Raw genomic sequence first — 23,780 nt, forward strand, 5'->3', positions numbered from 1 at the left:
CGTCAAAGCTCATCACTGCCGTCACAGGCAACCCTCTCCTTTGACACCTTCAAAAACCTTCGCTGATCCCGCGTGTCCTCTCGTGTCTGGCGAAGTCATCTCCACGTTTCGCAAGCCTACCTGGACCTGCGTTTCACCTTGCTACACCACAGCAACAACCTCATCCCTCTGTTTCTCAACCCTTACCTCGACATGGCAATGGCCGTCGACAACCGGCAGCAGCCCCAAGTCAACATGGGCTTCGACTCGATGCGCTATCCCGCTCCTCACTTCACCAACCCTTGGGTTTCTGCCCCTGCGCAACCTCCCCAGCTCTTTCCCACTTCCTCTCTCGGCTCCAACACCACCTCTGGCCTGGCCGCCACCGCCGCCACCACCACCACCACCACCACCCACCCGCAGACTGCGCGCCCAACCGTCTCCATGCCCTACTCAAATCTCTCCGTCAGCGCCCCCACGTCTCTTGGAGCAGGTACCAGTCTCTCTGATGGCATGTACGCGTCGCAAAACTCACTCCAATTGCCCCAAGATCTCATGACCTCGCGGCCATACGGAGCTTCGTACGCCGCCTCGGCTTCGCCCACTGCGCCCACGTACGCTCCCACCTCGGCCCCCCAGTACTCCATGGACTACTCGACGGCTACGACGGCTGCCAGGCCCCAGCCCACATACACCTACCAGCAGGACATGGCCCGCCGTTCCTCGCATCCGTCAGTACCCTCCACCAACTTCCTCGGCGCCCCGCTCGACCTCCAGAGGCACCGCCAGAGCTCCCTCACTGACTTTTCCTCCAGGATGAACACGGATCAGGTGCAGCGCACCAGCTTCAACGACGCTCTCGACGCCAGCCGGGGAATGGTCGCCATGAGCCAGGACATCACGCCCCGGAACATCTACGGCCAGAACCCCCGTAGCTCGGCCGACTCGTACGGATTCCCGGCAACTCATTCGGCCCACTCGTCCATTTCATCCGCCAGCACCTATCCTTCATACTACAACGGGTCCGTAGCTGAATCCTCCGTAACCGACTACAGTTCCGCCTCCGAGTCTGTTGGTGACATGTCTTCAAGAACCCTTCCCAGGCCATCCGCTCTGGTTGGCACCAATCTCCCGCCGGCGCCGCAATCCATGATGGGCCAGTTCAGCTCCAAGATGTCGTCGAGTACCCAGAAGAAGCACAAGTGCAAGGTCTGCGACAAGAGGTTCACCCGCCCGAGCTCGTTGCAGACGCACATGTATAGCCACACTGGCGAGAAGCGTGAGTTACTCTTCATCTCCCAATCGCGAACAAACCGCTGACATTGTGTAGCTTTTGCTTGCGAGGTTGAGGGATGCGGCCGCCACTTTTCCGTCGTGTCGAACCTGAGGAGACATCGCAAGGTCCACAAGGGCGAGCGCGACCAACCCTCTCCCGAGGAGTCGTGACCACGGCATCCAAGTCGTGTCCGGCTCGCCTAAACAACACCTCGGCAAAATTTGAGGCGTACAAAAGTTGCATCCCCCACATGGCCGCCGTCGTTGATCCTTGTTTCCCTTTTTTTTTTTTTTTTTTTTTTCCTCGCTCAAAATGGTTGCAGTTTCTGTGTTTCCAGTCGAGATATCCCGCCACGTTCCACTACGCGCGTTGACTATGTCTGCGTTGTCTCGATTTCCCTCGACTCTGGAGAGAACACCTTTCATCTTCTAGACAGTCGCTACTTATACCCCTGGTGTGGTTTTTCCCCTTTTTTTGATCATGTCTCTTTTTCTTGGCCCCAACCTTCACGGCGATCCGTGCACAGGATGGCCGGCGTTCAGGCTGGAGTAGAGCACGGCGTTACATGTCCAACTTCCTGTGCATCGGGTTTTTGCAGACCTCTTAGCTTCAGCTTGTCACTGTATTAATATTTCCTTTTGTCGTCTGGGATATTTCTCCTTGTCTCCTTTTTTGGCTATAAATCTGCGCAACTGCATTCTCTGGCTTACGGCGGTCGCTCGTTTTTCGTGTCAGCCTTGGCGCTTCTGGGCCGGTATTTCCTTTTTTTGGATTTTCCTTTGCGTCTTCCCGCGGCAGAGCATCGCGCATTTCATTGGACCTTTTTCACACTGTTTGTACGATATGGGAAAAGAGGGTTGTTGGGGGTATGTTTTATAGGCCAATATGGGGCTGGCTGCTACCCTTGGTGAAGGGAATGATGGAAAGCTTACAGTGTCAAGAGACGCGTTTATACTGACTGGGAGGAAGAGGGTGCAAAGCCTCATCAATATCGGCTGAAAGAAACGCCAAAACACCTTTTATACTGTGTAAGCTCATCACGACGCTCGCTTATTCTTAATATAATGCAAGAAGATACCATGATGAAAGATTCTTGACTGCCTCTCTAAGTGACTGTGATTGTAGCAAAAGCGATCTATGCCCACGTAAAGGGAAGGAGAAAACCCAATGTAGCCAGCCAGCTGTTGCGCTCCTCTTGCCCTTGTCCGTCTTCGTGTCCATCCCCGCCCTTCCCCGTCGTTCGCGTACATGAATGGATGGGGTGGTGCGTGTGGGTGGGTCGGACCGGCTCCATTTTGTCCGTCGCCACCCAGCACCAGCAGTCCACCACATCACATGCATTAGTGCCTCCATCTAGCTAGCCATCGGGGCGGGCACATGGCTGCTTGGGTCCACTGTTGGCGTTTACGGGTGGGTGGAGGGGCCAACAACAATGTTTCAGGATCGAGACTGAGAGAATCGATGCTGATACTTGCTTGCACTGCACTGCCACTTGCTTGATTGCCACTGGACGAGCCCGCTATGCAATTATTTATTGCTTTGTTTGAATGGGGATGATGATGATGATGATGATGATGATGGATGGATGGTTGGCTGGCTGACTAGCTGGCTGGCCCCCAACGAAATGGTGTCAGGCGATTGATTGATTTGGGGATAAAAATAATCTCTCTCTGCGCTGTTTCATCTGGTTCGTCGTTGCTATGTATGGATAGAGGAAAGAAATGATGCAGTGATGGATCCGTAGGGGGAGATTGAGAAAAAGACGAGAGAGAAATTAAGTATTGTGGCGATGTTTGATGGACTGAGTGAGTGAGTGAGTGTGTGAATGACTTGACTGACTGACTGACGACTACTATAGACAAGGGTCGTAGGGTCGGGGGCTCATCTTTGGCGGGGTGGGGAGACGAGGACAGGGTGATTGGGGATGTTTGAAATAATGTTTTTGCTCGGCCATGGCAACGAAGACGACGACGACGACGACGACGACTACGTCACGGTGGGTGGATGCTGTGGGGGCTGCGCTGGTATACACTTTGCTTGAGCTTGTCTGCCGGGTGCTGTCCTCCGTCCGTGGGTTATCTTGCTTGTTTAATGAGGGGTGGGGACGGGCACTTAAGTCGTGTCGAAGTAGCTTGGTGCATTGTGTATGCGTAAGATGGGTAGTTGGTGAGAGGGCAGAGGGAGGCAGGTGTCGGCGGGGGATAGAGGTGTGGTCAACACGACGGACAGACCAGCGCGTAGCACACACATGTTTCGATGGCAAAGAAAGCAGCGCGGATACTGCGGGCGTGCGCGGGCTTGGAGCGGCGGACAGCAGCGGACAGCAACGTCTCAGCGGAACCCACGGAATACCATCAACGACCCAAACTCCCCTTTGCCTCATCCGTACTGAGCCGGGCAGGGAGCCGCTCCGACTGGTCAGTCAGTTGTTGCAGAGTGGAGAAGCAGCAGGCAGTTCGGTCGATGGTGATCAAACAAACGTCGGCCGGTCAATCGGGGGTCGAGTGCTGTGCGGGCGCGAGAGACGAGGAGCCAGGCGGTGGGTTGAGCGTCCTTCACTGGCGATGCTGACGATTGGATGAGTGACGATGATTGATGAATGCTGGGGCCCAGTGGAGGGCGAGGGGCACGAAAGAGGAAGAAGGGAAATTGGACTGCGGACAGAATAGAACGAGACGGGCGAATGACGAGAGGAGATTGCTGCATGCATGCGTGGTGGACGTCGGGGGCGTGCAGTGGCCTTTTGATGAGGGACTGAGGTGAAGTCAGGAACAAAGGCAGGCAGAGGTCCAACCACTCTCATCACGACGAAAAGGCCGTGGTGTTGAAGCTGGGAAATTGCCCTCCATGCGCATGACGTCGTTTGTTTGTTTCTCTGCTTCCCGTCCTCTTCTTCTTCGTCTCCTTTCCTACACGCTACGCATCTCTCTCCAATCCCTCTCCTTCTCACTCCCCCCCTTCGCCTCCGCCTCAAACACGCACCCCCATCTGCCCGTCACAAGACAGTCGCTGCGCATTACTTCCTGACGCCAACCATGACGACGGCGACCTTGCCTCCTCATGCATGCAAAACGCACAGCCGCAATGCAGCAGGCATGGCCCACGCCCTCTTGCGCCCATAGCGCCAGTCTCAAACCCCAGTGCCTCCCCGTCGCCCAGCTGCTAGTTGTCGCCAACGACAGGAGGAGAAACGTTTACACAAGGAACGCTGCAAACATGGTCGGCCAAGCGAGCAACAGCAGAATAGGCGACGGCGGCGCATGGCCTGTGTCAAGGATGGCCGGGGGGAGAGCGAACAACAAGGAGAGAGGGGCTTTTTGGTTGCCCAACACACGCCAAAACGCCCCAAAAAGTGTCGTCAGGTCGACGGCAACAAGCGAGCTGCTCACTGTACTTCAGGCAAGGCCTCCATCTCCAAGGTCACGACCCGTAGTCGCCTTGCCTCAAATGGCGCAAAAGAGCCACGAGCGAGCCGAAAGCCAGAGAGCACGCAACACACATGGTTTATGCGACGAGAATGCGACGGGGACAAAACTTTTCGCAGAAGGCAAGCTAATCTCCGGCTCGTGAAGAGCAAGCAATAGAGTTCTATCTGGCAAAATTTGTCGTAAGCCAAAGGCGAACATACACAGGTCGACGGAGGTGAGGTCGCGGCGGCTGGCTGCGCGTCAACGTCAGCGGCGTCGCGGGCCCGGCGCGTCCAGCTGCGCAGAGTGGCGTCAGTGGGACGAGCTTGGCTTCCGTCGCTGTCGTGGTCGAGGGCCCCCGGCCTGTCTGCTGCTGCCACTGCTGTCGCTGCACCTGGTTCTCCGTACCACGCCAAAAGGTTCAGAAGGTGTGTGAGATGAGGGGACCGGCTGATCTTTGCTGAGTCGGTGCTTGACACTTCCATTCGCGGTTCCACTCTCTCGTCCGTTTCTTCTGCTCCACCTTGTTGTGGGCGACGACAAGGGAGAACAAGCGACCCCGGTTTTCAGTGAGCCAGGGTTTTTCTCGTCCTCCGTCATTGCATGAGCTTATATTGGTCTCTATCTCTTTTGTCTTTCTGCTGCCCTGGAGTGACGGCAGGCCGACAACTCTAAAGCTAAACGTCGGTTGACGTTGACGGCTCTGCTGGGCGTCGCGTGGGTGGTGGCGCACTGACTCGCCCTCTCTCACGGCTCAGCGGCGGCGGCAGTGCAGTTCCTCCACACAATCCATCAGAGCAGCAGGACCCTGATCATCGCTGCCTCTTCATTAGCGAACCACCGTTGCAGTACGTACGTACGAGCTGATGTGGGGACAAGAACGTCGGTCGTGCGACAAACAGCTACCGTAGTCTTAACTGCCAGAGGTGTCCTTTCCCTCAATTTTTGGCTCTCGCCAATCCACGCTTCTCACCTGCTCCCAAGACGACGCAAACTCCCACTGGCATGCCGCCTTCCATCGTTTCACTACTGCGACCCGGACGCTGCATCGCAACTGGCATCCCTTTTAAGGAGGTGTACCCAGCCAGCGACCAGACCAATAGAAACGCCGTCGCAGATGCGGTTACAGTCGCATGATCTTTCTACCTAGCCTCATGTCCCTCACGGGCAATGCACTGGCGCGGAAATAGAGGAAAAAGAAATGGACGCTGATTGGCCGGTTGGCTTTGCGACCTTGTGATGCAGCCAGCAGCAGGGCAACAACCAAAGAAAGGTAGGGAGGGTGGTACTGCAACCCCCAAGACGACCACCACAACCACCCCAACGGCGCCCTCAGAGCAGCGCAGGGAGACGAGCACAGCAGCTGAGGCTACCAAAGCTGCGATGCCGCACAGCTGAGGCAATGTAGCATGACGACAGCGACACTCTGGATAACCTCACGACATTACTCAGGCCACGCCCCTTCGTCATTTCGCGATACTCACGAGGCACGACCCGCCTCCCATGCGGCTGTTGCGAGACAGGAGGACGGGAGGCTCCCTGTTTTTTTTTTTTTTTTTTTCTTTTTCTTTCTCTCTCTCTCCAAGCCTCGGATCGTTCGCGCACAGAGTTAGCCTCGTGTCTGGCTCAAAGCTACACACCAACCTACTTTTCTGCCCTGCCTGCATCTCCGCGCACCTTTTTCGGACAAGAAAATGTTGTGACATCTTATCGGCGATTGCGCAGCAAGCCGGCAGGCCAAAAGTAGCATCCGATTGCCAACTAAACAAGCAGCGAAGCAGTGCGCAGTCCGACCCACACGCGAAGAACAACATCAACGACAATAACAGCGCCACAGCCGAAAAAGAGCGTGGATGAGAGAGACGATCCTGAAAAAGGAATATGCTCAAGAGCGAGCAAGGAACCAAGAGCAGCGCGGCGGGCGATGATGAAGAGGCTGTCGCCGTCGCGGGGATGTCTCCTGTCAGCCTGCTGTACGCTGATGTCGTCCTGCGGCTGTGGAGCGTGCAGCACTGCAGTCAGGGAAGAAGCCCTCTCTCCCACACGCTTCCCTCCCTCCTTCAGGGCAGACTTTTACGCTGCGCCAGAATACGGACCTGGATGGCTTGCGTTCAAATGGCTGGGACACCCTCTCCTGCCCCCCACCATCCCCTCACGCACGCTGCGCCGTCGCTGCGCTACTGCCAGCGGACAGGGTTAACCGCTGGCTCACTTCGTTCTGCTGCCCGTCGTCGTGCGGGCGATGAGACTTTTTTCCCCTTCTCCTCCTCCTTCTTCCTTACTGACCTACAGCCCCGGTCCCCGTTGCGCTTGGCTCTCTTTTGACTGGTGCATGTCGCCCGCTGCTGATGCTGCCACCATCCGTCACTGTTGCTGCTGGTGCTGCTCTCCCGCCGTGCCGCGCGCCCACGCCGCTAGGCTCATGAAGCTTGTTCGTTGTCGGTTTTTTCGTTCGTTCGCGTTGTTTGGTTCTTTTGGCCGACAACCAAACGATGCCCGGCTATCGGCCACCCACCATGACCCCTGAGAGTCCTTGTCGGTAGGTGAGATCAAGACTTGTCGCTTTCGTCATCTTTTTCTTGTGGTTGTTGTCCTCCCGGTCCTCTGTTCGCGATGCGCACGTCACGGTCGACTGAACGTACCTCCAATTTTCCTCGGCACTTGTCGTCTAGGTACTTACCTTCGCATCTACATGTTGCGATGATGCTGAACAGCCAGCCGACACCACAGCGCAGAGCACGAGAGACCATTCGATGGGATGCACGGCGCAGAAATCTCTGCAGTCCCCCCAGGGCGCTCGCTCACTCGGTTGCTTGCTTGCGTGGCAAACAATGCGAAATGCCAAAGTAGCCGAGCTGAGCACAGCTGAGCGGCATGGCGAAACGGCCGTCGCAAAACCATTGAACGAGAGGTTGTAAATAGTGTCTAGCCAGTCGTCGGACGCGCGCGCCTCAATTATCCGTCCGTTCAAGGGGAAGCCGGCGCCACCACTACTCGCGTCGTCCGGCCGGCCAAGGAACGTTGGTTGAATGATGATGCTGTTCTGCTGCTGTTGTATGGATAGGGATGGGATGGGATGGGATGGGGATGGATGGCGGTAGGTAGGGATTGCATTGTTGGAGACGGGAGATTGAGGATCGTGCGCGCGGGCGGGCGGGCGCGTGGGCGGCCGGCGCAGTCCAGGCAGAGAACGGAAGGGAAAGCATTTTTGACGGTGGTGATGTAAGGCGGGTAGGGATGATGGGTGGGAGATGGGGTGGGTGGTGGACGGGATGGGGTGGGATGGGATGAATAGGGGAACCAATTTGGCTGGATAAGCCGCCTTTGGATAAAGTATGGGTAATTGGAAAGATGAGAAATGAATCCTGCTGGTGAACGCAGATGATTACTCGCGTGCTTTGCGGCCTGCGTGCACCGCGGAGCAAGTGTGGAGGAAATGTGAGGAAAACATGAGGATTGCGCAGGGGACGCGGTGTTGGTGATGAGAACGTGTAGTAGAGTCTCAACATGATTAGGTCTGACCCAGGATGGGGCTTGTTGGCCGTCTTTTTGCTGCTGCCTGTGCCTTCTGCCTTTTACTGAAGCACATGGGTGTGGTGTGGTGGTTGCAATATACCGTTCAATCTATTGCATATGGGGTCCAATCTATTATCAACCTTGGGGCAATGACATCTTCACCATTCATCGTTGTCGGGAGTATTGCAGCAGTGCAATTGGTCCTGGTTTGATTCAAGTGACCTGCTCGACTACTCTGGGACAAATTCGACGTCGAAGAGGACATTTGACTCATCGAAATTGCTTGGTCGGTTCTTCGAAAAGATCTCATGAAGCTCATCCAATCGTTCTGGTCAACGACAGACGCAAGCCATGCCCCCACCCCCTCCCCATGCGTCGACTCAAGCGCTACATCTCCTAATTCAACAGTCAGGGAAGCCGCCAAGCCACCAACCACGACCCAACCGCTCCGTTGACTGTGGTGGAGGTGCGTTGGCCAGCTGGCGTGCGAGCATCTTGGCGCCGGCATGTGAGGAGGCAGGCAGGCAGGCAGGCAGGCAGGCAGGCAGGCAGGCAGACGACGAACACAGAGGGAAGGTCGAGCGGTTGGCTCGAGCGGGCCAAGACGAATCGACCGCAGCCCAACCGCCGTTGTACGCGTCAGCCGAGCCGAAGTCGATTGAATGGTTGGACGAGGGCCCTGGCGCTCTCTCTGACGGGGTCCACCTCTTGCGTCGACGTGTTTGCTGGCCGTGATTCATTCGGTTTTCAAGCCTGCGGCGTCTGCGCGAGGCACGGTTGGTTGGTGGTGGGATAGGTGGCAAAGGAGCCGGACGGACCAATGAGTCGCTCCCGGCAAGCAGCAGTCTTTGTTGGCAACATTTGGTTGTGAGGAGGGAGGAGTTGCTTGTCGGCCCGAGGATTAGGGACGGACGGCGGAATATCAGCGCACGTGTCCCGCCTGCATCTTTATTCCCGTCGTGTCGTCGTCGTGAGCCGTCAAGCTTTGCTGTGACAGGCCTGCGTCGGCTACCCTGAGAATGCATCATCTGAACCACACGGCCGGGTCAGCCAAGTTCGGTGTCTTTGTCGGATGGGGGTGAAGAAAGGGTCGTTCGTAGCAGCGTGGTGACGATGGAGTGGACAGTGACATTCCAAGGGAAGCAGAGCTCGGCTCAGGTCGGCGGCGACACCAAGACCACTTCCTCCCTCCTCGTTCTCCTCCTCCTCCTCCTCCGCCTCGCCCGTCCATGCACGCGCGCTACCCTCGAGAATAATCAAACGCTCCTCCACCTGCGGGCCTCCCAGCGGTGCATGTGGCTTGCATCATTTCTCGTGTTGAACAGCACTGTTCGCACGGTGCGAACTCGGCAGCTTGCCCGATGAGCTCGTCCTTTCTTCCTTGGCAGCTCCTCCGAAACTCGAGCGCGTGCCCCGGGTCAGGGTGCCCCTAAAGCCAAAACGAAACCGACGAGGACGTGAGAGGCGGCAGGGGTACGTCGATGATTTGGGACTTCTCCCTCCCTCCACCCCAGATCTGCAATCCCACTTGGCAATGTCGGCCACGAGGTGATCTTCAGGAACGCCAAATGTCGCCGGGCGGATCCCATTTCCTCTGTCGGTCAAGGTGATTGCCCAAAGCGGTTTCCGCAGTCGAGCTTGGATGCTTGATGCTCGTCCTAAAAAGGGGGGCCATCAGTCCCCCAATACCCGTCATGTGCCCCAGGGGCTGTGCCTTTCTGCTGTGGAGTTGTCTCAGATGGCTCATGTCCCAACTGCGAGATTAAGTCTCTAAAATGTCTCGTTCAACGGCCCGGATTGCTCTTTGTAGACGGACCTCGTGGTGGTCTCCCCATCGTGAGACCATGCGTCTTGTTGCCCTTTGGCACTGTCTGCGCTCCTCGAGAGCTTTTCGTCACAGTGAATCCCCTATTTTCTATCGCTTCTCGTTATCAAGGTATACCCAGTCTCATGGGATTGACACTCTCGTTGCGCTGCCTCACAGCCGCCCACACCGGTCAGGCTTTCACTCACAGCGCATTGGTCTGCAAAGACCTTGGTGGGTTTAGAGCATCATGCCGTGTTTTCAAAGTACTCATGGTATGCTGTTCCGGGGTATCAAATCAGAGCCGATTCCTGCCACTCCTTTGAACACCGTTTCCCAATGTTTAACGCCTGCCAAATGGCATGTTACCATCGATCTGTTTTTTGGCCAGCCTCAGACCAAAAGCCATTCACACCTAACAGCTGACTGCACACCTCGCTAGTCTCTTCCATATGTGATTTTCCCTCGTTTGGTAGGTTTCCCGTCGTCGTCTTCGTCTTTGGATGTGCGCTTCTTGTTGTTTGGAGCCTTACTCGCCGTGCTACCTGGCGTGGGATGATTGCTTTCGCGGGCGCTCGGGAATGACGACGTCGGTGTAGGCGCGTGTGAGGGCGTGGTTTGCGCCGATCCTGCGGGGGATTCCTGCTGCACACATCATTGGCACCAGATCGGCTCAAAGATCTGCCCAGCTGAACTCGAGCCCAGCTGTTCCACCAAAATTGATGATGAATTCGGTTGCGACTTACGTTAAACAAGAAGCTATGCGAGCTTCGACTAAATATTCGGTCCTGGTCATTGACTGCGGCCTTCCTCCGTGCGGCATTTGCGCCGCCAATGTTGCTCACTGTTGAAGCTGTTGAGCCTTTAATGTAGTTATCGAATCCTTTGACGATGTTGCCAGCGGTAGTTTCCTCGAGGTAATTCGTTTCTGCGCGGTAGATGGTGTCTTCAAGATTGTTCTGGGCCAAGCGCATCAGCATTCGAAAGAAAAATTCTCCGATATTTACCCACCAGAGCATTATCTAGCAGCCGCTTCTTTTGCAACGCATCTCGCAAGTCTTTTCGGAGCTTTTCGTGGTATGGCAGGCCTCGTGTAGCCTCAGAGTTGGCATTGGCGGCAGGGTCGACCGGCGGTGCATTCTCGGCCATGGCTCACAAGTCGAGACAGTGAGATTGACGGGAAAGGTTTCGAAGGCTGGACGACGCGAGGCAGGATGGCGATGGGTTGAAATATCCAGGAAGTGACGCGGTGTTGTTGAGCTGCGCGACGGCAGGCGCTGACCGCCTTCGCTAGCGCGTTCCCCGCGGCGGAAGTTGCCTCATCTCCGGGAACGACGAACGTACTTTGTCTAAACTTCTGGTCGCGCCCAACCTCGCGCCGCTCTTCCATCTGTCGACCTCACCGCTACGTCCTAAAAGCATCAATCGCCAAGATGGTCATGAAAGCCAAGGATGTCAAGGAGCATGGCGATGCCATTCTGAAAGCTTCCGCCGGCGGCGAGCCGAGCTCGTCTTTTATCAAGCTCTTGGACGATTTGCGCGACGGCGTACAAGCGACCGAGGACCTTCTGCGCTCCACCAAAATCGGCATAACGGTCAACAAGCTCAAGACGCACAAGGATGCTGCGGTTGCGAGGAAGGCGAGCGAGCTAGTATCAAAGTGGCGCGGCGACGTAAAGAAGGCTGGAGGCGGCTCCACGCCCAAGCAGGTCAATGGCACATCTTCACCAGCAACGGCTTCACCAGCTCCTGCAGCGAAGCCAAAGCCTAAACACACTGTCCCGCCTGAGAAGCGCAGCGTCAAGGCTGATGGCGTGGACTACCAAGTCACTGGAAATGCGACACGCGACAACTGCTTAAAGCTTATGTATGATGGCTTGGCGCTCATGTCCGAAGAGAGTATGTCGAGCAACACGTGCACATCGCTGAAAATTGCGTTACTGACCTGACCAACTTGGTAGTGCCCACTGTCGTTCTTACGGTAGCACGCGACGTCGAACTTGCCGCCTTCAACAAGTACCAGCCCGAGACCTCCGCAGCTTACAAGGACCGCATGCGCAGTCTATACCTCAACCTCAAAAACAAGTCGAATCCAGGCTTGCGCCGTCGCGTGCTCTCTGGCGAGATTCCTCCGGCAAAATTTGTGGTCATGACAAGCGAGGAACTCATGTCCGACGAGAAGCGCGCCGAGGCCGAGCGTCTGGAAAAGGAAAATTTGAACAAGGCAATGGTTGCGCGCGCAGAGAAGAGCATCAGTACAAGTTTGACTTGTGGAAAGTGCGGTCAAAAGAAGGTCTCCTACAGCCAGGCGCAAACTCGGTCTGCTGATGAACCTATGACGACCTTTTGCGAGTGCACCAACTGCGGCAACCGGTGGAAATTTTCATGAGTTATTCTTTCTCTCACGGACCACGTCCACCAACCCACTAATACCACGGAGAGAAGTTCTCTCATTTCTTGTACGACATCATCCAGCAAAGCAGGCCGGCCCGCCTGACTTGACTTCTAGAGCGGCGCTTTCTATGGCGGAAGAGGCATTGGAGTTTTCGACGAGGCGGAGTCTGGAGGGGTTCATGCCCGGAACGAATCACGGCAGGCGGAACGGGGACGGTTGCATGGAAAGTGTCGGAATTCTTGGCTCGGTCTCCTTTGAATGATCTTAGAGTGCGTCTCTCGTGCTACCAGCTGGAATTGCTTGGTCTTTTGCACACGATCACAGGGTCGATTCCTCCCAACAGTTCAGAGATAAAAATTCCAACCCCAAGCTTAGCTTCTTGCAATCCTTGGGGGAGAGAAATTCAATTGACGAGTTTGCTTTTTCTCCGGAATGAAAATAGGCAAGTGACGGCCTAGCAACAATTCTATCTCATTGTGCAGCGCCATTTTCATCATCTCTACAGGCTTAAGGGTCAACACACCAGGATGAAAATGCTACAGTTCAGCATCAACATTTGTATACTGTGAGAAGTATCGAAGAGCATCAGGTAGGAAAAAGAAGACGTAGAGGGAGGAAGGGACTGCGTGCGCCAAGGGGCACCGAAGCGTCCCCGAACAGTCTATCGTGAGCGAATCGGGCTTCTCGTGCCAATTTACCTCCTCGCTGTGTGAATCCACAGTCAGTCGAAAGTCTGGTCGCGCCTTTGGCAGGCGGTCTCCCCCGAAAGGTCTTGTAGCCAGGACGCCAGATCTTCGAGCACGTGTATTCAACCGTACGTCCAAGCGGATTCGGCGCACCGCCGCTGCTGCTTGTGATTCCCGATCCGCTTGGTGCAAAGGGAGTCGAGGTCGCAACGTCCCACTTATGCTCGTCGTCAGACGTCGAGGCTCGATGACTTGCCAACCGGTGTCGACATTCACTCTTTTCGCTGGGTTGGCAGTTCTCCAGTGATGATCAGTACGGGCTTGTGCCGCTTGTCTCCCTGTGACGCTGTCAAGGTCTTCTCTTTTTTAACTAGTTGCCGTGAGAGTCCATCGCGATTCAGTGATTCTCGGCATCAACGTTTGGAAAATGGCGACACTCATGATTTGGCTTCGCCCTGGTGGCGTCATCGAGGCGCATCTTTGAGTTCTTGGCCGACCCAAAAACGGCAGATGCGGACCGCGGCGAAAAAACCGAGCAAGTATCTTGTTTTGATGATTCAAGGAAGCCCGCAAGTGTGTTCATGCGGCTCAAGAATGCGCCCCTTTGGCACTCACTCACTTCGTCGCCGTTGCTTCCATAGAGTGAGAGGAGCGGAGCAATTTACACAACGAGTATAATCCCACAATCCGCCAATACTCCAACTACAGGCGCAATTCATCATGTACCGTGGACAGAGACTGAAGTGGGTCAAGCCACAGCGCTGATACGACATCGGGACGTGTCTTCAGGTATAAAATAACGACGTCTGGCCAACTTCTCTTTCCTCTTCGCAATCGCCTCGTCGTCCAGTGCGAGCAATCCTGTATGCGCACTCTCCCATCTCAGAAGTGACTGTTGCTTCCTTTTCTGCGCTGCGCGGAAACCTTTTGCCCCCTTCTTAAACCGCAACGATCACGCTACCTTCCACGAACTCTATCATGAGTATCCAAGGATTTCGAAGTGCAATCTACGACTTCAGTCAATGATGATGCTGAAGACTCTCGTTCAAAGCGTCAAGACTGAATTGACGGACCACGGACTCGACACCGCATGTGCCGGAATTAGACACATGCTCTCTCTACCCGTGATTTCCATAGTTGGTGCGCGTGCTAGGAGCAGCCATGACATAGTCACGCGTCGGAGCATGCCAGGAGCAGCCCTAACACAGTCACGCGTCGGCGTCAGCTATAATCAGTCAGTGTCGAGCACACAAGCAAGTGATGCAGGCAGACTGACCGCCACTTTCCTGTGCTATAAAAATCTCTTCGGTCCTTCCTTCTTCTAAACACACACAGGTGTGTGAGTGACGCCGAGTTGCAAAGGACACTTCACTTGAATGACTGCGTTGTGCTTCGTTCCGGAATCATCTCAATGAGGAACTGGTTTCTTGCCGGTCGGTTGGCTACCTATGTGCCTTACTTTTTTCTTCCTGCCTGTTCGATGGCTGCTTCCTATGGAAGCCGCATCAGGAAATGTAGATCACGCGCATGTGTTGAAAATAGACTTTGCGATATGTCTGAGAATAGGTCGCCACACCGTGGTTTAGCCCTCGCCTGTCTTCGTGGAGGCGTCGTTGAACATCACCATCGTTAGCAGTCACGAAGTGGGATACCCAAGACCATTTATTCATCCACCCACCGACCCATCCGTCTATATCCGTACTGTAAACACGAGAACGAGACCAGAACTTTTACGAATACGCAACAGTAAAAGACAGCGCAGCGCGCACTTTGCTTTCGACGACAAAACAGGACTCATTCGATCACAACGACCGAACCCGCCGCTATGTTACTTTTTCAATGGTGAATGACACCGTACTGTTCGCACCATCCATTCGTCGATTCAATCCCACCCATCCATACGCACATACGACCCGACGAACCCTTCCGAACGAACGAACGAGTAAACGAACCACTTCTCTGTGTGTTCTGTTCGCCTCACCACGCACGCACGGACGCACGCCACTTTGGAAAATTGAAAGACGGAATACAGTAGCCGAATGAAACTCGCCTACAAGAAGCTTTGTGTGTATAGAGAAAAAGTGAGAGAGAGAGGGAGAGAGAGAGAAAGCGCCCAAAAACACCAACACCGTCCGCCCGCCTGTCCATCGCCGCCGCCGCTGATCAGAAAAGCGCGCGCCGATTCGCCAAACAATTCCATAAACGAAGTATATGTGTTAAAGAGTAAAGCACCAAGGATCTGAAAAGCCATTCCCGCAGTCTCCCCCTATCCATCATCGTGCGGCAAGCAAGCAAGCAAGCAAGCAAGCAAAAGCCGCTCAAAGCACAATCATCAACTCGTGCCTCTCCGTCTCGGGGTCGCCCAAGTCTGGGAAGTATGGCACCATGGCATCAGCAGCATGGACGTAGGCGTCGTTGTACAAGCGCCAGTAAGGGACGCGAACCTTTCGGGCGGGGTGGAACAGGCCGGACCAGACGTAATTCATGACGGTGCCCATGCCGACAGCGACGCGGATGGCCTCGATGGCCTCGATGATGCGGTCGATGACGTGAGGGCTTGTCTCGAAGATGTTGGGGAAGAGGAGATTGAGCAGGTGCACCATGGCGTCTTCGCAGCCCAGTCCCACGACGCCGAGCGCGACGTGCTTGACGACTGAAGCGGCCGTCTGTCGGTGCACTTGGTCGCGGTCGATGAGGGCGTCTTCAAGCAACGGCGTCACGGCGTAGACATAGTCCTTGGCCATTTCGCCAATGTATTCGAAGAGGAAAGAGAGCGACTTGAGAACACCGTTCTGGACGTTGAGCTCAGGGACACGGTATTCGTTCATGAGGGCCGGGAGGACGGTGAAGGGCGCACACGTCTCGGCGACGATGCCGATGGCGACGGCCGTGCAGACACGAGACTGACGCTCTTGCACGCGGAGGTTGTTGAGAAGAGTGGCGAGGACATCCTGCGGACCAATGGCCTTGGCAATGAAACCAAAGGTGTTGTTGGCGGCACGGCGAATGCCCTTCTTGTGAGCCTTGAGCATGTCAAGCAATTCGAAACAGATTCTCATCCATTCGCGTGCATTGACGCTTTCAGGACCACGATCGGCAATGCGACCAACAAGGTCGATGGTGTTCTCCTGGACCTTCTCGTGACGGTTACGCAGGATGGGCGTCAGACGCGGTAGAAGGTCCTTGATGGGTGGCTGCATCTGGTGGATACCTACGACGGTGACGATGGACCTCAATGCACCAAGGATAGAACCAAGCACTTCGGGGTACTCTTCACCGAGGTACTCGTAGAGGACAGTGCCGAGCTTGCCCATGAGTTGATCTTCGCCACACTGTTTCATGACGAGAGCAATGCGGGACACCAAGTCGGCTGCTTGTTGCCGCACAGTTGCGGACTTGTTGTTCAACCGCCAAAGGATGGTACTGACAATCTGCGGAAGATATGGCTTGCAACGCTGACCAAGAGCATTGACTACTGTGCCGAAACCATTGAGCATGACAACGTCCTCGATGCTTTGCTCCTGGAAGGAGTGAAGGATACCGTCAACAAGACGCTCCTCCAATCTCTCGCCAATGTCGGCAGCACCCAAGCTGGCGATGACCTTCTCCAGAGTCTCGACCGTCATCTTGCGGTACGGCTCGCTCTCGTCCTTGAGGTTGTTGACAATCCTCTCGACAATCTCGCTGACGCCAACTTTTTGACCGAGGTCAACGGTCGTCTCAACCACTTGGCGGTAGTTTCTCTTGTCAAGAGCCATGCGGCGCACCCAGAAGCTCTTGAAAAAGTCGTTCAACACATTTTCCTTCAGGTAGCCGGCAGTAACACCCTCTGTCTTTGCGCATTGGGAAACAACCTTGAGGACGACTTTTTTCATCTCCTCGTCCGGCGAGGAGAACTCGCGCAGCAAAATCTCCATGATTTGGCTTGTGTAGTAATTGGCGTACTCCTCGTCCATTAGGGGGATGATGTAACCAACGGCCTTCAGGAAACCAGCGAGACCCTTGCCACGTTGCTTGCGGGCACCAGTCCACAGCGGATTCAGAATGTCGTCGAAGCTTTCGATACCGTAGGGGTTGGCGGCTTCAGCAAGGGCAGCTATGGCCAGAGCGGTGACCGTACGGACCTTGACCTGTTCGTCGTTCAAATTGTCTCCAATGCAATCCACCAAGCCCTTGAGATGCGGCAAGATGGCGCAACCCATGAGGATGGGAATCTGCTGAACAATCTTAACACCAGTGTGACGAGCCTGCCACGACTTCTTACTGCGGCAGACAGCACGAAGGAAAGGGAGAAGTGCAGGGATACCTAGAGCGGAGGCGACCACTGCAAAGGCTCTGGCAGTTGTGTTTCTGACGTATTCATCCGGGTGATCAATATCCGGTCTCATCGTGCTAATCATGTGGGCAAGACCGGCAGCCTTTGCGAGGTTGGAAATGATTTCGCGACCCTCAACACGAGCATAGTAGTCCTGGTCAATGAGGAGGGGCTCAATGACGACCAAAATCTTGTGCACGTATGGTCTAACCATGTCGTCCAGCTTGTAAAGGATACGATCAATGACCTTGACCAGCAAGTGGCGCTCCTGGTCCTCGAGTGTCCTCTCCATGAGCAAGGGCAGAATCTGGTTAAACAGCGGGCCGGCTCCGAAGCTGCGCGCGTTGTCGGTAAGCTGACGAAGGGCCGTCTTGCGCATCGGCGGAGTACCGTTCTTGACCTTGAGCAACAAACGCATAATCTTGCGCTCTTTCATCTCCTCCATGCTTAGCTCATCCTCGTTCTGGCCGTCCATGAGCTTGCCAAAGTACGCCATGTCCTGCTCCTTGAAGAATTGCAATTCACCGACACCAGGGATTTCGTTTGGCAACTGCTTGCCAAGTGCTTTGGCGCTTTCCGGCTCTTGCATCATAAAGCCCCCTGCCAGGCTGCTTGAGGGCGCTGGAGTAGCTGCGACCTTCTTGGGGGCAACGCGGATCAGCGGTTGATAGCCAGGAGGGTGTGGAACAATGACGTAACCGTCTTTTTCTCCGGGAAGCATGGCGTCGAGGTCTTCATCAGAAAGAGGCGCGTTGCGGCCACTCATATCCATGCCAAAGGCGTACGAGACGGTAGTCTGAGACGGGTGCATAGGCGTCGCCATGCCAGCAGAGGCAACTGGAGTGGCAGCTCCCAGAGCAGGAGCTTGATCCCAACGAGATCTGCGCTTTGGAGCATCGTCTTGTCCAGGCACAGGAGTCTGGTCCCATCTGGAGTGCTTCGCCCCAGCACCGTCAGCCTGGGCAGCAGCACCGTTGACGCCGTTTGTTTCCTCGGCTGCAGGCTGCTCGCTCGAGACGTCCCAGCGTTTCTTGCGCTTGCGACCAGGAGCTGCTGAGCCCGATTCACCATTCTCGGCTCCATCTTTCAGGATGGGTTGGTGCTCCGTGGTCCCGTTCTCTCCGTTGGCTTGCTTGTCTGCAATGAGTTTCCGCACGCGCTCTTCCTCTTCCTCGAGTTGGCGCTTTTGCATGATTTCCTTGTATGTCAGGCCTTCGTTGCCATCGCCACGATCGAACCGCCGCTTCTGATAGTCGGTCTCACGCGAGGCAATCTGGGCCTGCTTCTCCTTGTCCATCAGGATATCATCCTCCTCGGCCCCGCCGTGAGCGAATTCGTCCATCTGTGCCCTGGTGGCCGTGTATTGTCCGACGAGCCTGCGACCCTGGTCCTGGTCCTCATCCATCTCATCGTCGTGGGCCGGAATGGACGTAAGATAGCCGTCATACTTGTTGGATCCATTGCGTTCGTAGAGATCGGTGTCGAGCGCTTCCGTCAGCGAAGCCTTCGTCGAGTTGTCAGTCCTCTGGTTAGCCGGGTCGAAAGTCTTTGAACCTTTCTTCCCTGCAGCCGCTGCGTTGCGCTCCTGCTGCAGACGCTTGATCGTTTCGAAGTCGGCTGCCAGCTTGTCAGTAATGCGCCACGGGATAGTATCGCGCACCATCGACGTACCGTCGGACATCTTGGCGGATGGAGACAATGATGATCCGGAGAGCGCTTCGTGCCGTGAGCAAATTAGGCCGCCGACATTTATGGGCAGCGGTTGGGCGACGGGTGAGTCGGGGATAGCAGAGTCGGTGGGTTGTGAAGTTCTAGGCGGAGGCCAAGCGGCGAGGTCAGCGGGCGCCGGTGCCGAGAGCACGCTAGTCCTCTTACATCACTCGGTGGGTTCACGATTTTCCCGCCCATTTTTCATGCCTCACGAAAGCATAGCCGCCAGTCTAAATCAAGGCTGTTTTACACGAATTTCAAATCATGTGCAGTCACTTACACGATGTTATGAAACATCATGCCCAAGGATTTATGGGTACTGCCAGTTCTCCAAACATACAATCGTATACGAAGCTGCCATTAAAATCTATCTCTGCAATCTTGTTTCCAGAATCCCCTCAAGCATCGCTTAGAGCTGCAGTCTAAAAGTGGCGACCTCAAACGCCCTCAGTTCAATCTTGGCCTTGCCATCCTTGATTTCCAGCTCCTCGCCATCGTCCTCGAGCACGTTGGTCCTTACAACCTTGCGCACCGGCAGCTGACCCCAGTTGATAAAACCTCGAGCTTTGCCACCCATGCTGTCGTAGATCCTGAGCACGATGCTCCTGCCAGGACGGGTTGGCAGCTCTCCACGCGAAACATCCTCATCATCCTCGCCGCGCTTGACGGTGTCGAGCACAAGGGCCGGAGAGCCGCCGAGTTGAATTGACGAGAGGAGTTTGGACACCTTTTCAGGAGAAGGGTGTGAATGCATCTTCAGCGGGTTGTTGAAGTTGTAGGCTGTGCGGACTGTCGTTGAAGACAGTGGCCCAGCGTGAGGCAATATGGCATAGCGAATGTGGTGCCGACCTAATGGTTTGATTAGCCTTCAATCTGATGCCCCTGTGATTGTTCACTTACCCATATCTGCGTGAGCATCAGGTGCTTTGGGTGCTCTCAACAAGCTCAATCTCATCAAATTTCCGCAGGTAGCAAAGCCATACTTGGAGTCGTTCAGGATGGATACACCGTATCCAGCCTCGCTCAGATCAGCCCACTTGTGGCAGCAAACCTCGAACTTGGCCATATCCCAAGTGGTGTTGTAGTGCGTCGGGCGCTTGATGATTCCATACTGCGTCTCGTAGCTGGCCTCATTGTTGACCACGTCAACTGGAAATTCCACCTTGAGGAACTTCATGGTCTCACGCCATTCGACCTCGCTCTCCATCGCGACATAGCTGGGTTGGTCATTGACGACAGCAGCAAGACTGATGGTCGTCTTAACCCAGCTCTTGTCACTGATCTTTGTCTCGGTGACGACCGAGACCTTGTGAGGGCCGCTCTCATAGATGGAGCTGTGAGTGGGCTTGAGCTCCTGTCTTGATTCCAGGTGGTACACTTCGACATCCCAAGCCTGCCAATAGAGAGGCTTGTCGTCGAAAATCACAAGCTGGTTGGCCTTCTCTCCCGGTGGAACGACTTCCCTGTCGGCCGCAATGTCGTATAGCGATGTGACGATGCCATTGTCCACGCGAACGCGATACTGGTTGTTCGAGAGCACGTAAACACCGGGTTCCACCTCCTTGATGGAAGCAGTGGATTCCTTGGCAGAGGTGAGCAAATCAGTCTCCATCACTCCAGTTTCTCCGCTCGCGATAGCATATTGGGGTTTGGAAGTTTTGATTGGAAGCTTCGTCAGCTCTTCGCGATGCCAGCCCAGGGTATTCAGAGCAAGGGTCTTGCTGTCCACGCCAGGTTTATCATCGTCGAAACCGAGAACTCGCAAGGCATCCGACAACAGCTTCTCGCCCGTCTTGAAGACCTTGGCATAGAGCTAGATCGCATCGTCAGCAAAGTCAATCTTGGCGAGCAAGTTTCGCCTTACCTCGTCGGAATCGTCGTAACACATCTCGATGCTGCTTCCGGGCAAGCAATCATGGAACTGGCACAGCAAAACCGCCTCCCACATGTCATCGATCTGCTGCTTCGGGTACTTGTAGGTCGAAGTGCCGTTGTCCCCAGGAAGGAGATCTTTCAACGTCGCCAAAGTAGCAAAGTATTCAATATCATGGAGCATGATCTCTGCTTGGCGATTGTTTCTCTTGTTGTTCGCCTGCGTCGTGTATGTCCCGCGGTGCAACTCAAAGTAGAGCTCGCCGTACCAAGTCACAAACTGGGTGCCTTGCTCGGCTCTCTTCTCCAGCTTTGCGAAGAATTCGTCGACAGAGCCGCCCATCTTGACGCGTGGCAAAAGTCCTGCATTGTCAGCGACTCCACGGCAGCGCCTAAGCTTCTCAATGTGCTCCCAGGTAGGACCACCACCACCATCACCCTTGCCAAAGACAAGCAGGGATGAAGCATCCTGATCCATGGACTTGTGCTGGGCAACACTCCGCTTGACATCACCAAAGTGAGCTTCCGCCGTGTAGGTCTCCGCAGGAGTCATGTGGCAGATGACTTGGCTGCCGTCCAGGGCCACCCAGTTGAAGGTGGTATGCGGGAAGTTGTTGATGTTGTTCCAGCTCAGTTTCTGTGTGAAGAAGCGGGTCATGCCGGCAAGACGGCAAATCTGAGGCAACTGGGTGGAGTATCCAAAAGTATCGGGAAGCCAGAATGTGGAGCATCGCTGACCAAAACGGCTTTCGAAAAAGCGTTGGCCGTAGATGAATTGGCGTACAAGGGATTCGCCGCTGGGCATGTTGGTGTCGTGCTCGACCCAGCTGCCACCAATCGGCTGAAATTTTCCCTCTTTGACCTTGGCCTTGACGCGGTCAAAGGTTGATGGGTAGAGCTGCTCCAGCCACTTGTACTGCTGAGCCTGAGAACAGCAGAAGCGAAGCTCCGGGTAACGATCCATGAGGTCGCACTGGTTGGACCAAGAACGGACAATCTTGCGCTTGGTCTCTGCCCACGGCCAGAGCCAGCAGGTATCAATGTGACAATGGCCGATGGCGCTGATCAGCGCTTCCTGGTCATCGTAGATGTCTGGCGAGTCGACTTTGTCTCCAAGGTAGGTTTTGGCAATCTCGCGGCACTCCTTGATGGCCTCCTTGCTGCCTTCTCCGGCAATGAACGCGTCCATGATTTTGTTGCAGACTTGGAGAGCCTCGTGCTCTTGCCAGGAGTCTTGAGGGAATTCTCGAGCGCAGTCTACGACATGTCAGCCTACTCCAGAGTTCGCGGAAGACGCATGACAAACCTCCGATGATCCAGAAATCGATGTAAAGCGCTCTGGCATCCAAATTTATTGCGACAATGTCTGCCGTTGACAACCGGAAATACCTGTCGGGATTTGGAGGCTGGATGGTGTCGCCTCCGGAGGGGTTTCCAAACATTCCGTTGCATGCCATTTCAATGTAGAAGATGTGCTCTTTGCCATCTCTGAAGCTGTCAGGCAAGATCCATTCGGTACGTTCACCTCCGCCCGTCAACCCGTGCACCGGGTTGCCGTCTTCCGTCCAAATGAGACCCTCATTGTTCGCATCCCAGTGGAACTCGAGGTGCTCCTTGTCCTTCAGAGACGGAGGAACGGTCAAGTGGATGCGAAACCAGTGCGTGGCCCAACTGGGACCAAATGACTGGCCAACCTCGGTGGGCCTGAATTCGTGGGAGGTTGCCTCCTTGAAGGTAGGACGGGAGAGGTTGGGCGGCGAGTAGACGAACAGTTTGACGTGATCGGAGCCCGTTGCGCGCCCGTCCGTTATTTTGCTGTTGCAGAATTAGCAAGAGATGGCGTGCGTTGACCGAGGTCGGTCAAATGTGGTCGAACAATGGACGTGGTGCGTACGGTAACAGTCCTTGGGAATAGTACTGCCCTCCACTAGTGAACTGCCTTAGTCGATCGAGGTAGATCTTATGGATCTGCTTGCCAACCGGACGGGAGGCAAGCTTTGGGTATTCTTTCTGAGGGGCCATGGCGATGTGTGTTTCTCCTCCCATGGTGAGAGCAGCTCGCAGATTGAAATGTGCTTGGTTTGGATCGAGGACAGGTGATGGAGGAGCTGCAGGACCTGGACAGCTGCAGCTCTGGGGCAGCACCCAAGGAGCTAGGGAGCTTGGATCACCTAACCTTCCCCGCCTTCCGCCACGGGACGAGGAGCCAGCCCCATCCCCGGTCCCAGCCACTAGCGAGGTCAGTGCACGTCCAACCTCACTCCATTCTGAAAAAGCACGCACAAGGTTTGACGGCATAAACTTCTTCGTTGCACTACCTAAATCAGCTCGTCTTGGCTTCACCGTCCGTAGACAGGCTACTAGTCACCAGCACTGCGTAGAAGTGCGAGCTGTTCGCTGGTGTCCTGCAAAAGAATGTCAGCATGAACCACAACCTTACCATTCAGTCTAGGCAGTTGGTGCCGAGGTCCTGGACAGAGCAAAGTTAGTTGAGGCAAGTTTGTTCCAGTCAAGCTACATACTGGGCAAAACGTAAACTCAAACCACCATCCAGGTGATGCCAAACCGGATTAGGGCATCTGGCGCGGATCAGCATTGCGAGTTTGAGTGAACACATACGCCTCCCGTGGACATGGTATCAGCTGGTCCTGAGGATGGATGACCTGGTCTCGCGGCCCCGGGTCGATTCTGACGTCGAACTTGCCCTTACACCCGGACAAAATGTTCCATACGTTCGGCATTACGCCTACTAGTTCAAAGGAACCCCTGGACGAAGCTTGGGGGCGAAATCCCACAGCCGTCCTCTAACCGTGGCCTTGA

At 55.2% G+C, this 23,780-nt stretch overlaps 6 protein-coding genes across 6 annotated transcripts; 2 read left to right on the plus strand and 4 right to left on the minus strand.

Annotated features, from left to right (window-relative positions):
- Positions 1-192: 192 nt before the first annotated feature.
- On the plus strand, positions 193-1,425 carry IWZ02DRAFT_370624 (C2H2 conidiation transcription factor-like protein FlbC; the record flags this gene model as incomplete). Its single annotated transcript, XM_066764513.1, has 2 exons — positions 193-1,258; positions 1,310-1,425. The coding sequence occupies 2 exons, from the start codon at positions 193-195 to the stop codon at positions 1,423-1,425; spliced, it is 1,182 nt and encodes a 393-aa protein (XP_066626269.1).
- A 6,865-nt stretch (positions 1,426-8,290) lies between these two features.
- IWZ02DRAFT_134959 (uncharacterized protein) lies at positions 8,291-9,401 on the minus strand. The gene has a single exon (XM_066761667.1). It carries the CDS (start codon positions 9,204-9,206, stop codon positions 8,580-8,582), a length of 627 nt encoding a protein of 208 aa, XP_066626270.1. The 5' UTR covers positions 9,207-9,401; the 3' UTR covers positions 8,291-8,579.
- A 1,019-nt stretch (positions 9,402-10,420) lies between these two features.
- IWZ02DRAFT_487556 (histone acetyltransferase subunit NuA4-domain-containing protein) lies at positions 10,421-11,131 on the minus strand (the record flags this gene model as incomplete). The annotated part of the gene is made up of 3 exons (XM_066769383.1): positions 10,421-10,624; positions 10,729-10,941; positions 10,994-11,131. The coding sequence occupies 3 exons, from the start codon at positions 11,129-11,131 to the stop codon at positions 10,421-10,423; spliced, it is 555 nt and encodes a 184-aa protein (XP_066626271.1).
- Positions 11,132-11,317: 186 nt separating this feature from the next.
- On the plus strand, positions 11,318-12,803 carry IWZ02DRAFT_396100 (transcription factor S-II, central domain-containing protein). The gene is made up of 2 exons (XM_066765585.1): positions 11,318-11,881; positions 11,944-12,803. The coding sequence occupies exons 1-2, from the start codon at positions 11,416-11,418 to the stop codon at positions 12,369-12,371; spliced, it is 894 nt and encodes a 297-aa protein (XP_066626272.1). The 5' UTR covers positions 11,318-11,415; the 3' UTR covers positions 12,372-12,803.
- Positions 12,804-15,381: 2,578 nt separating this feature from the next.
- On the minus strand, positions 15,382-19,059 carry IWZ02DRAFT_487558 (armadillo-type protein; the record flags this gene model as incomplete). Its single annotated transcript, XM_066769384.1, has 2 exons — positions 15,382-18,995; positions 19,050-19,059. 2 exons carry the CDS (start codon positions 19,057-19,059, stop codon positions 15,382-15,384), a joined length of 3,624 nt encoding a protein of 1,207 aa, XP_066626273.1.
- Positions 19,060-19,376: 317 nt separating this feature from the next.
- Positions 19,377-23,083, minus strand: IWZ02DRAFT_442476 (alpha-mannosidase). Its single transcript, XM_066766963.1, has 5 exons — positions 22,855-23,083; positions 22,267-22,775; positions 20,953-22,217; positions 19,989-20,901; positions 19,377-19,937 (listed from the first exon to the last, which is right to left on the minus strand). The coding sequence occupies exons 1-5, from the start codon at positions 23,004-23,006 to the stop codon at positions 19,498-19,500; spliced, it is 3,279 nt and encodes a 1,092-aa protein (XP_066626274.1). The 5' UTR covers positions 23,007-23,083; the 3' UTR covers positions 19,377-19,497.
- Between the last annotated feature and the right edge of the window lie 697 nt (positions 23,084-23,780).

Source organism: Phyllosticta citriasiana (genome assembly GCF_038021145.1).
Source record: "Phyllosticta citriasiana strain CBS 120426 chromosome Unknown IWZ02scaffold_2, whole genome shotgun sequence".
NCBI lineage: Eukaryota > Fungi > Ascomycota > Dothideomycetes > Botryosphaeriales > Phyllostictaceae > Phyllosticta > Phyllosticta citriasiana.